A 13,630-nucleotide genomic window follows, 5' to 3' on the forward strand; every position below is an offset into this window, starting at 1 on the left:
ATTGATGGAACACTGCAGAAACTTTGTACAATTTGCCTTTACTGCACACTCTACTGTTTCTCACCTTTAGAACATGCTTCAAAATCTTGGGGGCAAGCCAAACCATTATTCTGTTTACCCAGTTCAGTCCTGTTAAATATCAATTATCTCTCTCAACACAGGAGACCATGGCCAAATTAGCAATAGAAGATATTATATAATTAGTAAAATTCAATCATAGAGACATTGAATTGAAATTTGAAATAAAAGAAATACAAACCCAAAAACAAGAAAGAAAAATGTTTTTGCAAGTCTGCTTTTAAGACCTAAAGTGGTTGTAGCAGACATGCAAATTTTATTCATTTATTCCATCTATATATGACTTAAATTATCAGTTACCAGAAACAATAGTTCAAATAGTAATTTGTAAAATCACAGTCAAAGTTTTTTCACAATCCACACAATGTCTGAATTGATTCTCATTTAACTCATTTAAAGGGTACAAATGATGCTTTTTAGCTGAAAATTATCACAGCATTCTTTATCCTTCACTGGAAGGCTAATTCCTGTACCTTCTCTGTATCTGTCTGATGAAGTTTCATGATGATTATTAAGATTTACACTATCATGTTTAGTTCTTTTTTTTTTCCTCCACAATGTAATGGTCATTTTGTTTCACAAAAGCTTCATCCTACAACAGGGATTGTTGGCTTAGGGCAAGCATAAAGACTTGACACCTAGCTGAAACAAGATTATGTCAACAACTAGCCCAAAGCAGACCTGTCCTCCTCATCACAAGTGAACATGGACCTAAAGGACCCAGACACATCAAACAGATAAAATCCGATGAGCACACAGAGTGTTGACCACAATGCCTGTGTACAGATCTTCCCTCACTTATTCCACTGAATAAAGCTCTCAGTGTGGACACACTCAATGTGTTCATGTGGCAGCTGCAGGGTCTCTGCCTGCTGACACATACGCTTGTCAAATGCCAGTGAGAGAGCCTCTGTATTGACAGAGTCTGTCTGTCCCCATGGCACACAGACAACCGCAGTTTGTGTGTCTGTGCGTAACTGTGCACTCCACATTGGATCAAAGTGCAAGCACTGGGCAAAAACTCAACCTCTCCTCCCTCTCCAAGCATGGACAGGAATGCATCCAGAGCCTAAGAGAACTATTTGTGGTTTTATATGAGTGCAACTCATCGAATCCACTGTCATTACTAAAAAAAAAACAGGGCAGACAGTAAAAGCTAATTGTAGTGCATGCATATACTTTAACTCAGTTTTTTATTTTTAGGTGTAAATGCATGTGTCACCAACAAACATTTGCATCTTTGGTGATTGTGTGAGGTACAAGCAAAATCGTAACAGGGCACAAGGCTAGAGCAGGATGAATGCAATGTTAGCAGAAGGCATACATCATCTTCAGGGGGGCGGTAGGGGGAGCTTTAATAATGACCAATCTCTTGAGCTCTTCTCATCCCCATTACAAGCAGTAGACCATTTCGTAATGGACTGAGAGGGGAGTCCAGGCCAACTTCTCCTTAGAGGAAAGTGTTATTGGGAGATGCAGAGTTCCATAGCACAAACACAAAGCTAGCCCGTGAATATGTTAGTAAGTCCTTTTTTAATTAATTCACAGTTTAGAAGGCCCTGAAATCCCTGTCACTTTGTTGCCATTATTTTTAGATCTTAAATCACTTTCATGTCGAGCAGTTTCAAAACTGGATTTTTTAAATTTTTTTTTTCAAATTTACAGTATTTTAATGCTTCACTCTGTGAGTCACTCTGGATGAGAGCGTTTGCCAAGTGCCAAATATTAAAAATGATCAAAAATAGCCAAAACCCCAAACACTTGGCTTTTGACTGTGTTTTTGAAGTGCGTGAGGCTAAACTAGTTCATTCTTTTAACACGTCAATGGTATAGTAAAGACTGTCCAACAACAGTATATTTTGTTACAACATCACACCTGTGGCCTTTCTTGGGGGGGTGGTGTTTACATTGCAGTCTAGCTCAGGAGGTAGCCTTTTTTTCTCTCAGTGTCTTCCACCATGACATCAATTCACCCGATTGATTACCACATCTTAATAGACAATAGCTCCCTGAAGTGCCTACACACAAGGGAATCCTGGTTAGATATATTGGCTTCCCACACTCATGGACACTGTAATTGCCCTCAAGTGAGTAACAGAAAGGTGAAATCCAAAAAGCCCTCTCTAGCAGCATTTCTAATCAATACATCATTCACTGCATTTTATGCAGAGGGAGTCTCTATGGGGATTGGTAGATATTGATCCCAATTATTGTTTGTTATATTTTCTGATAGGTGATGCTCAGGGTCCCTATGCATTTACTGCCCTTTCAATCTGTCACTAGAATTACTAGAAGGCATTTAACAGTGACAAGAATCCTAGTAAATAGCATGGAAGAAGGCTACATATTTTAACTTTTGAAAAAACAGTAACATCATTACTGTATGTTAAGGTTGCACTGGCACTTAAGAGCTTACATTAACTCTTTAGTTCAGTGATATTCCTGTTAATATGATTTGCAGACACTAACAGATGATCCCTTTAAAATGAACAAATAAAAAAAAATAAAAAAACAATAATTCTAAACTGTCTAAATCGTAATTTAATGTGAAATCCATAAGCAGTATTTATTTATGGTGACATGTACCAGTAAGTAGCATACACGAAGATGCACATGTTAACAGGCATTTGAGCAAAAGCAAGTATTAGTATGTTCTGGACATTTAAAACATGAATTAAGTGAACTACCACCTACCTGCAGGTAGTGACATGTCCGTGATGAAGGCTTGAGGTCCATGTGCATCATGGGTTTCTCTAGATTAAGCGATGACTTCCTGTAGGCCTCCTTAGCCTGGCTGACTGTCAGTGTCGACCAAGAGCTCCTCTTCATGAATTTGCCCTCCGGCGCCATGGCCATGCTCTCACAGGCCGAGCATTTGACATCATTATTACTCTTAGAGGTCTTGAGAGACAGGTCTCCAAAGTGGTGGCTGTGCATGGAATCTGGGTAACAGTGGCTGACATGTTCCCCGTGGTGACGCGACATGACACTGGGCGTGCGGTAGGTGCTGTCACTATCCAGATTATCGTCGGAGCTCCACCAGCCGCCTGAGCGGTGCTTACGTTCTTTGCTCTTGCTCCTCTTGCTACCATGTTTAGTGGAGTGGTGGCCATGATGGTGATAACCCCCTGCTCCTCCTCCACCTCCTATAATATCACCTTTTGTGCCATTCATCTTGGATGATCCCTCCAGGGAGTGAGACTTGGTGAAGAGCTTCTGGACAGAATGAACAAGGTGTCTGATGCGGCCAGGACTCTCGCTGCGTTGCTCAGTGGTGGTGGAGGTACGTTGGTACTGTAATGTGTGGAAGCCATCGCGGTGTAGCGGCAGTTGTTTCTCAAACTGGTCCAGGAGGTTAGCAGGAAGGCGGTTGCTCTTGGTGCCGGCATGGTGGGAGGAGGCAGCCGCCGCGGCTGCAGCAGCAGCAACAGCTGGGGAGGTGGCAGAGGCTGTGATGGCAGCGCAGTCGTCCCGTGTGGCTGAGTCATAATACTGAGAGCTGTAGTGCATTCTGGGGAAGGTGCTGCTGGAGATGTGGTCAGACGCAGCAACTGGGGGCATAATGACAGGGGACATCATCATGCAGTCAGAGTGGATGGAACTGCGTGGCGAGTACCGGTGGTGGAAGTCCATGGGGCAGCTCTCTGTGGGGCTGAGCAGATAGGACGAGTGGCGGGAGTCAGAGCCATGGTGAGCATGGAGGTCATGGACGTGGGGGTCGTAGTCCAAGCCATGGGGTAAAGGGATCTGGTGCTGGGAACGGCTGCCCGATAAGCCCTTCATGTTCCTGGCCGGAGGGAGGCGTCTGCCTTCATTGAACTTTCGAGACTGGGACCAAGGTGAAAACTTCTGGTCTGTTACAGAGATAGGGAAAGAAAGAAGAAAACAAAGACATAAGAAAAGCTTGAGTCAGAGAGAGTAGCTCTGAGCAAATATGAGGAGTTATTCTTTTTCTTACCCAAAGCCCCATGATTTGAAATTGCTATTGTGGGCATTCTTACAAGTAAGAACATGATAGATAAATATCCCCATGGGATACTCTTTGCATTCATCCAGCATTCTCAATGACAAGAAATTTCTTTATCTCAGACACACTGACATTTTTTGTGCATGTACATATGAATGTATGTAAATATGTAATCTTTATGCCCTTTACAGCGCAGTATACACCAAGGGACCTATAATGCAAGTGAACACTTTTGTAAAGAAAGGACCATTTTAAGTGAGAAGTTATTTGAGCATCACTGTTCATATACAAGTATAATGACAATGGATGATGTAACTAAGAATGAAAAATCTTAATTTAAGAACTTTGAAATTAATTTGTTTAACTCCTTATTGATGTCAGAAATGTGGGTCAACCTGCAGACAAACATGACAACAATCCCTCTACTGCTTTTAATATAGTATGGAGGCACAGCTATATTTCTCAAGGGATACATTTCTCTTTGACATTAGGTGGAAATCCTTTCACTTCTTCAACAGGCAAAGGGTTTGTACTTGGTTTTAATGACACACTATGTGTCAAATCCCATCTCATCTGAAAAGAAGTTGCTCCAGTTCTGCCCCCAAAATAGCTTGGAGGTTTTAAGGCTCAGTGACAGAGAATTTACTTCTAATGTAAAATTTGCCATAGATTACTGATTATCTCCTTCAAGCTATTATGACTTGAATAATCTCCTGGAATATTATTTTTTGCACAACTGATTATATCATTCTATGCAAGGATAGATGTCTGCCAAAAAGTTTTCATTTCTATTGTGGCCAGTATCTAATTCTACACAGGAGAAAAATACAATAAGAAAAAAAACAGGGTCCTAAACATATCCCACAGCAATCTTCTAAGTAGCAGGAAGCTGATTCTCCTCTGGAATCTGTGATAAAAGTATTATTATATAAAAGTTACTTCTCAAGCCCTGCGGTGTTGCACCAGTTGTTATTAGCTATATGCCTAATTATTTTGAGGAGAGCTGTGCACATCACTGAGCAGTGATCACAAAGAGCAACAAATTTTGCTCGACTTCAAAGAGACTTTTAGATGAGAACATTTAGTAGCTTCTGTACGAGGGGTTAAAAAGTTCAGCATAACCTCCTAAATCCTTTTGCTCTGCCAATCTCTGGAAGGTGCTTAATGGTGAATGCTGCTCAAGCTCCCATGACATTTTCTTTGTTATATTCCTACTGTACAGTTCTGAAACAATGTGTTCATATCAAGCTTGCAGCTTATTATATCCAACATCAATTATACTTAACATCAACCGTTGAAGAAGAAAAATGTGTACACTAATCAAGGCAGTTCCTCTTTATTCATTCCACTCATCATATTTTGATAGCACCATTTCTTATTGTATTGCCTGTAAACATGGAGACTGTGTAGTTTTACAGAATGAGAGTGTAATTGTCCAGTTTCTCTGATTAATACTCTGGGCACTACAATCTGTGATAAATGAAAAACAGAGCCACGCTTCCAGTTGCAAAGCTTTGAGGACAAAGTGTCTGCATGAAACGCAGGACTTTCATAATTAATATCTGAGAGATACTGTGAGTCAATAGGATGAGCTCTGTGTGTGTGCAGCTGGTAAAACCCTATCAGTAATGTTCTGAAACTCAGAAACCACAAATGAATGAGCAAACTTATTGGAGTGTTGTGTGTGAACACAGGGAAAATAGTAAGTAATCTGTCTTTAGTTTTCATCTCTAGATTTACTGAAGTTAGTACTTCGTATATTTGTGACATTAACTACAGTAATCCCCTCTCTTGACTTTATTGACGTGTTCTTGAAAACTGGGAGAGAAGAGGGTTTTATTTGAAGATTATTCCAAAAATGAAATACATATTTTTGACAAGCACGTTTTCACTGCAATAGAACGTGATGCCACAGTTGCCAGTTTGTCCTGTAATCCCATTAAAATTAATCCATAATTTCCCAGTCCTGTTTATTATAAATTTTCTTTCTTCACAGGCACTACCAATATTATTTTCCATTTTCCTTCCGCACATCTTGATCATGACTTCTTGCGGACAGACAGAACAACAATATGTGCCAAAATGAGCAGTGTTATTAAAAGCATCCGTCAGCAATGCTTAGCTTCGTGCATGATTACAGCCTACATCTTACCAGTATGTGATAAAAGCTGCAAGGTAAACAGGGAAACAATGTCAGAGCGCGCTCAGTGTGTCTGCCGTTCCCCTATAATTAATTACTTTAAGTTCTCTTCAGCAGGAAACCCCAGTCTGGAACAGCACTCTTCATCTTACATAACATTTTGGATCTGTGATCTCACACACTATTTCAAAGGAGCCAGAAATAAAATGCACAGTTGTCATGGCAACCACTGCTGAAAACCTAGGAACTGTAATAGGATTTTCAAGGTTGTTTGGGGTGGATCCTGATCTCAAAAAACAGGGAACAGAGACACATACAGTATGTAATGTGTAACAGACACTTGGAGCTTGACTTGCCGTATGGCCTACTGTGTTTGGTGCACCAGTAAAACTACAGCCACATTTCGTGCAGTTCAAATGAATGATGAATTGAAGCACCAGCTTGGAGACACACAATCAAAAGTTGAATATGACTTAAACTATGTCTCATAATATAGTTTTCAGATTTTAAATCCCACACAAAATACCTTTGAAATTAATACAGCTTTAGCAACAGAACACTTTAAAAATCTCTAACCCCTTAAATCCACCATCAGTGGCATGTGTTGTGTGGCAGGTTTTTACCAACAGCTTTCTCAGATGTAATTATTGTTTTCATTTGATTTATGTCCTTGCCTTACTTCAAAATTAGTTGTAACTACAACAGAAGACATTAAAACCCACTATTATTTATTAGAGGGTGTAATTACCCATATTATGTGATTAATTCTCACATTTCATTTATGTTTTTATTTTAGCAGAGTTCGTATATTTTTGGTTACTTATAAAACACTGTGTGTGACTATAGGAAGCAATAGTTGTAGAGGATGATTGTAATAATCACTGTAATAATCCTTCTGTGCTCTGCTCTTTATCTCATTTCCATCATCATAGCTCTCTGTTGTCTCCCTAAGTCCCCTCTCACTATCTCTCAAATTTACCACATTGAAGTAGATGACATCGACCAGTTGCTAAGGCAACAAAATGTGTCAAATTAAAGCTTACAATAGTAATGAATGCAGACAGAGATAGTGTGTGTGTACATACATACACATGACATGCTCTGCAGTACAATGTCCAAACATATATTTCCAAATACACAGTGATGCAGTTTTTAGATGTGTCATTATGTTTACATACAATATATAGTGGGTTTCATTGACCAGAACAGCTGATCATCAGCATATTGTCGAAATGCAGTTTTGCTTCCACAGCGAGGCCTGAGCCAATTAAAAAATGAATCTGTTGCTCATAGTAAACAAGAACAATAACTGGAGCTTACATGTGGTACTCTTTAAAGACCAAACATAACATTTTATGCTTAGCATTTTGCATTATCTAGTTGGCTTAAACTGTGTCATTTTTATAGTTCACAGCACAGTTAGACTTTAGAGACATGTCTTCTAATTAGAGTGGTCCCAATGCCTTAGTGCCTGACTGGGGGCCATTCTTTTTTCTCTCAAGACAATAATCTGTTTTTCCTTCCTCTAAAATTAATAATTTTGGAAGTGCTAGAGTTACTGAGTTTCAGGTAGCTTGGAATTGGTTGTTCAAGCGACTTTACGCACAGTCTTCTTCAGCAGTTTGATCTGAATGCCATGGCTTGCTTAGTAGTCCAGCCACCATCCCTGCTGCTATCTCTGCTTATCTATCTCCACTAATCTTATCAGATGCTTCTTCACACCACTCTCTGGCTGGATGCACCTTTAAACTTTGATCTTATCCTCTGTCAAGAAAGAGCAGATAAAGTACAAAGCTGTTAAATCAGATCATATATCCACATTGTATCTGCTTGGGCTAAACTACATTGGCTGGGCCCAGCTGGTTCAGTTAATAATTTCATCTGAGTGCCATGGCCCACTAAGTTGTCCAACCACCATCACTGTTTACCTAGCCATGCTAGTCTTTCAAATAACTACTGATTTGCAGCTGCTCTGGTGAATCATGTTCCTTTGACTGTCCTGCCTTTGACTTCCTAAGAAAAAAATGAAAAAAGGAAAGAAAACCTCTGCAGTCAAATGTAGTTCAATACATTATGCCAGACCACAGTTTCTAAAGATGTATTTGGCACTATATTGTCAGATGGTCATGTTATATTGTCAGACAATCAAACAAATTCAGCATTCATGTATCGCTACATGGCAACATGAAATACACATTCAGAAGACACAAAACATCTGTTTGCTCCCACTGTGTGGTGTCTGTATCACTGTCAGCCTGATCTGCATTTTCTCTCAGAAATCACCCCAGGATTCTGATTATATAAACTCTCTTGAGGTGGTTTGATTACTACATAATCAGCTGTTTAGAGACTAATCTTTCAACCCAGATTGGTCTCTCCAGCTATCAACCAATTCATTTCAAGTAGTGCCAATTTGACATAAATCATTTTCAAGGGAGAGACAGAAGGAAGAAAATAAACTACCAGGAAGGTGCTACAATGTTTTTACTTATCAATCAATCATTAAGCAGAGGTAGATTATGGCTGCAGTGTAATTATCTACAATTACTTTACTATTACATCTAGCCTCTCCAGGCTTACAGTTGCTAATGTAATTTATTTGTTTGTTTATTTGTAATGTAATGTTGTTGCTCATTTTTAGTTTCATGTTTACTTTGTATTGTTAAAATTCTAGCAATGATTTTGTTTTACCATGTGGAAACAAATGTTGAAAACCAGTATGACTAACTTTTACTCAAGGCACAAATCACATAAAGGATCCATACTAATAGCTTCCAAAAAATAGAGCAACCTTTCCAGACATTCTTCAGCCTTTGTCAAGCTGTGGCAAACTGATTGATACTTTTTGTCTGGGAACATTTTGAATGGCAACATTTTAGATAACTTGATCCTTTTGGAGCATTTTTGTCCCCAGAGTGAATGTGAATCAACTGACAGCTCCTCTGTAGTTTTATATCTCTGTATTGTAGAACAGAAATTTACACCGTAGAATTTTGTGGTGAAGCTCAAGATTCATATCAAGCCACTCTTCATATTAAATGATTGTGAGCTGAGGTAGCCTGTAGGATTTTTTCCTGGCAGCGCGAGAGGCCAATGACACCTGCCACCGATCCGTAGTGAGGATGTGAAGGTGCTGCAGTCAAGTTATGGGAGTTCGTATCATATAACAACTTGGTCTAGTCTTACAACATAAACAAACACTGACTGTCTGAGTAGGCTCGTGTCATCCAATATTTGCAACAGACTGCTCTGCAACTTCTACTAATACATAGTGGCCAGTGCACTGTTCTCTATGTGCGGGGGAGGTGACATCAAGGCAGGGGATGCCGGCAGGCTCAACAAACTGGTTTAAAAGAAAAAAAAAAGAAAAGCTAGTGTGTCATAGGGCTGAGTCTGGATAGCCTGCAGCCAGCAGTAGCAGAGGGGAAGATGAGTTCTCAGCTCTGTCTTGGACCATACCACCCACTCTCCGTACGATGAGCTGATGCCAGTATGGAGCACCTTTAGCCTGCAGCTTATCTGCCTGAGGTGAACCATAGAGTGTTTCAAGTGCTTACTCTAACAGACTTCCATGTGGCCATGCAACTCGTACTTCTGATTCTGCAGTTGCACCAGTTTCAGTCCTATAGGAGAGTACTCAAGTGTGGTCACCAGCAAAACTCCACGAATCTCCCTGGAATGGACTGATCTGTATAACTGCTGTTGGCATAATCTTTATTTTTCACAGGATCAGTATATATTTTCGTATTTGTGTGTCTTTTCCTTGTCAGCCAGTAGTTTTGACCACATTTCTGCACTGATGCTGCCAATAAATCTGCAGGAAGGTTAGGAGAGGTTAGGTGAAAGAGCAGCATTTACTGCTCCTCCAATACTACCACTATGGTGCCTTTGAGCAACTGCTTAACCCTAAACTGCTCAGTGGCCAACAAATTGTTCTGTTTTGCAGCTTCTGGGTGCAAAGCAGGGTGTTTGTGGAAAATAGCAACTGTGCTCTCATGCACATTTGCACGTGCATCAGACAATATAATCTGATTAACTCATGGTAGGAAGGAAAAAAAAAGAGAACATGTGGAGACGGCGAGATTGATGGACTTCAGTGGGGGGAGAATTAAGCTTCTGAAAGGCTTTTGAGAAAAGCAAGCAAGCTTGTTTCCATTTTAGGGTGAAGGAAACATTTCAGAAGATCACATTTATAGTTGAGAAGATTACATGCTGCCATAGTCTGAATGTAAATTGAACTGTGCACATTGATATACTGTAGGCAAAAATGAAACATTTTACAAAACATTTTTATTAAGGTGACAATCAATTCTGTATATATCTGACATACTGAGTAAAAAATGCTTTTATCTGTCATGATTAATTGTGATTTTTTTCAGTAAGACAGTAGGTTCTAAAAATTCAACTACTCCCCCTTGGCTCTTTAAGAGCTCACATTGCAAGTACATGAAACATTGATGAGAGCTTATGCAACAGCTATTGTGGTGCATGATCAACAGGCTATTTCCTGTCTACCTTAAATGTGCTTCTGTCAGCACCTGATGCAGCCTGTATTACATTTTTTTTCCTGACAAAGATCCCTCACTCTGAGGGAGGAGAGATTTGGGCCAGTGCGGAAGAGAAAAAAGAGAGATGGGGAAAGCCTCTCTTCTTGCTCTGCTCTCTGGGAAACCAGCGTGCTGTTGGCTGCTAAGTTTAAGCTCTGCCGCTATGCTACAGTCAGCGCCTGGCCAGCATTTCCCAAGATGGTTGCATAACTTGGAATAAATGAGGCCTTCCTCCTCCACACCAATGCACAGCTAGCTAACGCCGCAGGGGAGAACAGAGCAACAGGCAGCCAAACTGTAGAGCATGAATCACACCGTTGAAAAATAACATCCTTGAGATAATTTATCGATCAGCAATGAGCAAAAACATCCTCTTTTAATCAATTGTTATTACTCGCCCAGATTGTTCCCTAGCCCTGACCTCTAAATCAAACACTGACCTCAGATGTTTGGTGAGAAAAACAAGCCACCATCCACTTGGAAACAAACCAAATCAAATCAAATAAAATCAGGTCAGTTACAAAGTTGTCGGACGTGGTCATGATTCACATTTAATCAATCTAAAGGTTAATAATTATACTGGAGGGCAAAAACAAGCAGGGACTTAATATCAATGTCTTTAAAAGGCACTTCCAGCATTTATCAACCTTGATTTCTCACAGTCTTGTGATTGTAACCAAGCAAAATAATTATGTATAAATATGTATAAAGGTTTGTTTGTAAATAACCAAAACTCTACCAAGTGAAGCACTCGCCAAGATGCTCTAGTGAGTCTCAACCATTAAGTGTTACCAATGGTTACCTCAGAGGGTTAATCAGAAAAAAAACAAGGCTGGCAATAAACCAACCTCAAATGGCAACCTGAATATAACAATGGGGAAGTGAGACACAGATGCAGCGTGGTATTAACATAGTTGGCTACTTTTGTGGTTGGCCACACTCCATTTGAAGTCTTTTAAAAGTTAAGCTGTTTACATGTACTTTAGCCTGTGATTTGGTCTCCCTGTTGCCATAAATAAACCAATTAACAGGATATTCCTGTCTACCTGAGGTGTCCTGCCCACGGTTAGAACAACCTGCCAAAAAGAAATCATGGAAGCATTGAGTGCCCTCTTCTTTTTTGACAAAATAATAGTATTCATTCATTTTCTCTGCCTACTAATTGCTAGTCAGGGTCACAGGAGTCTGGAGCCTGTCCCAGCATGCACTGGATGGGAGGCAGGCAGACAATTTTAGACAGGTTGCCTGTGCACCAGTACAGTTACTCACCGACATTCAAACCTGTAGTCAGTTCAGAGTCTGTGGACAGTGGGAGGAAACCGAGGTGATGATGCCTTGATGAATGGCTGAACTAAAATGCAAAACCAAGTTGCCTTTGTAGAATATCCTGGCTATGATCTAGTTTTTAGAATATTCTGCTTATGTGCTGCACATGTAAACACCATATCATTGCTGGTTGATATAAGATGCAGCACTATTGTTGTGCTATCGCAGGAATGTTGCTGCAGACACCATATTTGAAATTCTGATATGCTGCAAAATACAGAGAGATTTACCTGGCGCTGAAAGGCTTGATCAGCATTGCGTGCACTCATATGACAAGGGCTTGAATGTAACGCACTCAAGCTTTGCATCTTACCGTTAATAAAGGTGTTATCACTTTTGCAGTACTGCAGAGACAGCAAAATTGAGACAGTTCTTTAATGGTAACATGTTTCTGCTCATAGACACAGGGAACATTATATAAGTGGAAGGAGTGTTAGACCTTGTAACTGAGACAAAATCATATTCAATTCGATGTAGCTTTGCAGCAGAGGCTGCATTTCACCTTTTGATATCCGCCCACTCCCTCCCACTGCTGCTGCTCTCTCCTCGGTAGGCAGATGCTGGCTGATGTTGTAGTGATGCCACACACCCTGGACACAGTCTCAGTCTCTTCTCTACGCCCTTCAACGGAAGAAAATGCCAAATAGGGAGCTTAGAGTCCATCACTGCTCACTGTGCAGCAGCCTGTAAAGCCTCCCACACTACTCTGATTTAACACAAAGGATAAGGTCCTATATAGAGCTGAAACATATCCTTCCCTCAGGGTTTACGTACGCTGCATACATGTATGTACTGTACACATAATGTGTAAGTTGTTTTGCAGAGCATTCAAAAGAAAAGCAAAGTTATTGACTTGGGTCTCAAATAAGTAACAAGGAACAAGGACCTTGTGATCTTAGGTCAGGTGCTGACAGTGATCTATTTTGAGACTATGAGTTCCATGAGTAACACATGAAGGCAGCCCTGTAAGATGACCTGAAACATTGCTTTTCATCAAGTACTTTTCCTCATTTCAAGCAACATAACAAAATATATCACTGCTGATGATACAACATGGGGGTGGGGGGATGGGGGACGACAAAAGTCCAGGTGTAGGAGACGTAGGTTTGGCAAATTGCCTTTCCTCGTTGAGGTCTTACATCAACTGTTGACACATTTCCATGGAAACTGCTCCTGTACAGTATTTATCCATTGCACAAGTCTCACTTTGTACAGCTGGTGTGAGTTTGAATATTGAGACATCTGGTACACTTGAGCCATCTTGGTTGCGTAGGATGTTTTTAAGCCTCTGCCTACAAAGCATTTACCTCAACATATTGTTATGAAATGTATGACCACATGGAGAGTACTGCTTTAGTCTACATCTGTTGTGTTGTATGTTTATACTATGGCAGCCATGAATTGTGACAGACCATAGCTACTGACCCAGGTGCTTGTTTGGCATTTAGAATTAATACACAAATATTTAACAGTTTGTGAGTATTTTTTAAAGGCAGTTATTTCAACAATGACACAAATTTAATTTCAAATTGATATGAAATGATCCACTCTCCAAAATCCTTGTGTTTTCCT

The 13,630-nt window shown here is 40.2% G+C and overlaps 1 protein-coding gene and 1 long non-coding RNA gene across 2 annotated transcripts in view; one reads left to right on the top strand and one right to left on the bottom strand.

Moving 5' to 3' along the window:
• Positions 1 to 13,630, bottom strand: part of LOC108873470 (disks large-associated protein 2) — a 94,872-nt gene that overhangs the window by 44,736 nt on the left and 36,506 nt on the right. Inside the window, exon 2 of the mRNA XM_051071809.1 lies at positions 2,773 to 3,932. Within this exon, the coding sequence (XP_050927766.1) occupies positions 2,773 to 3,932 (1,160 nt within the window). The remainder of the gene's footprint in view (positions 1 to 2,772; positions 3,933 to 13,630) is intronic.
• Positions 1 to 13,630, top strand: part of LOC127142655 (uncharacterized) — a 64,278-nt gene that overhangs the window by 24,625 nt on the left and 26,023 nt on the right. The gene's annotated exons all lie outside the window — the stretch shown is intronic.

This window comes from Lates calcarifer, linkage group LG7_1, assembly GCF_001640805.2.
Source record: "Lates calcarifer isolate ASB-BC8 linkage group LG7_1, TLL_Latcal_v3, whole genome shotgun sequence".
Taxonomy (NCBI): Eukaryota; Metazoa; Chordata; class Actinopteri; family Centropomidae; genus Lates; species Lates calcarifer.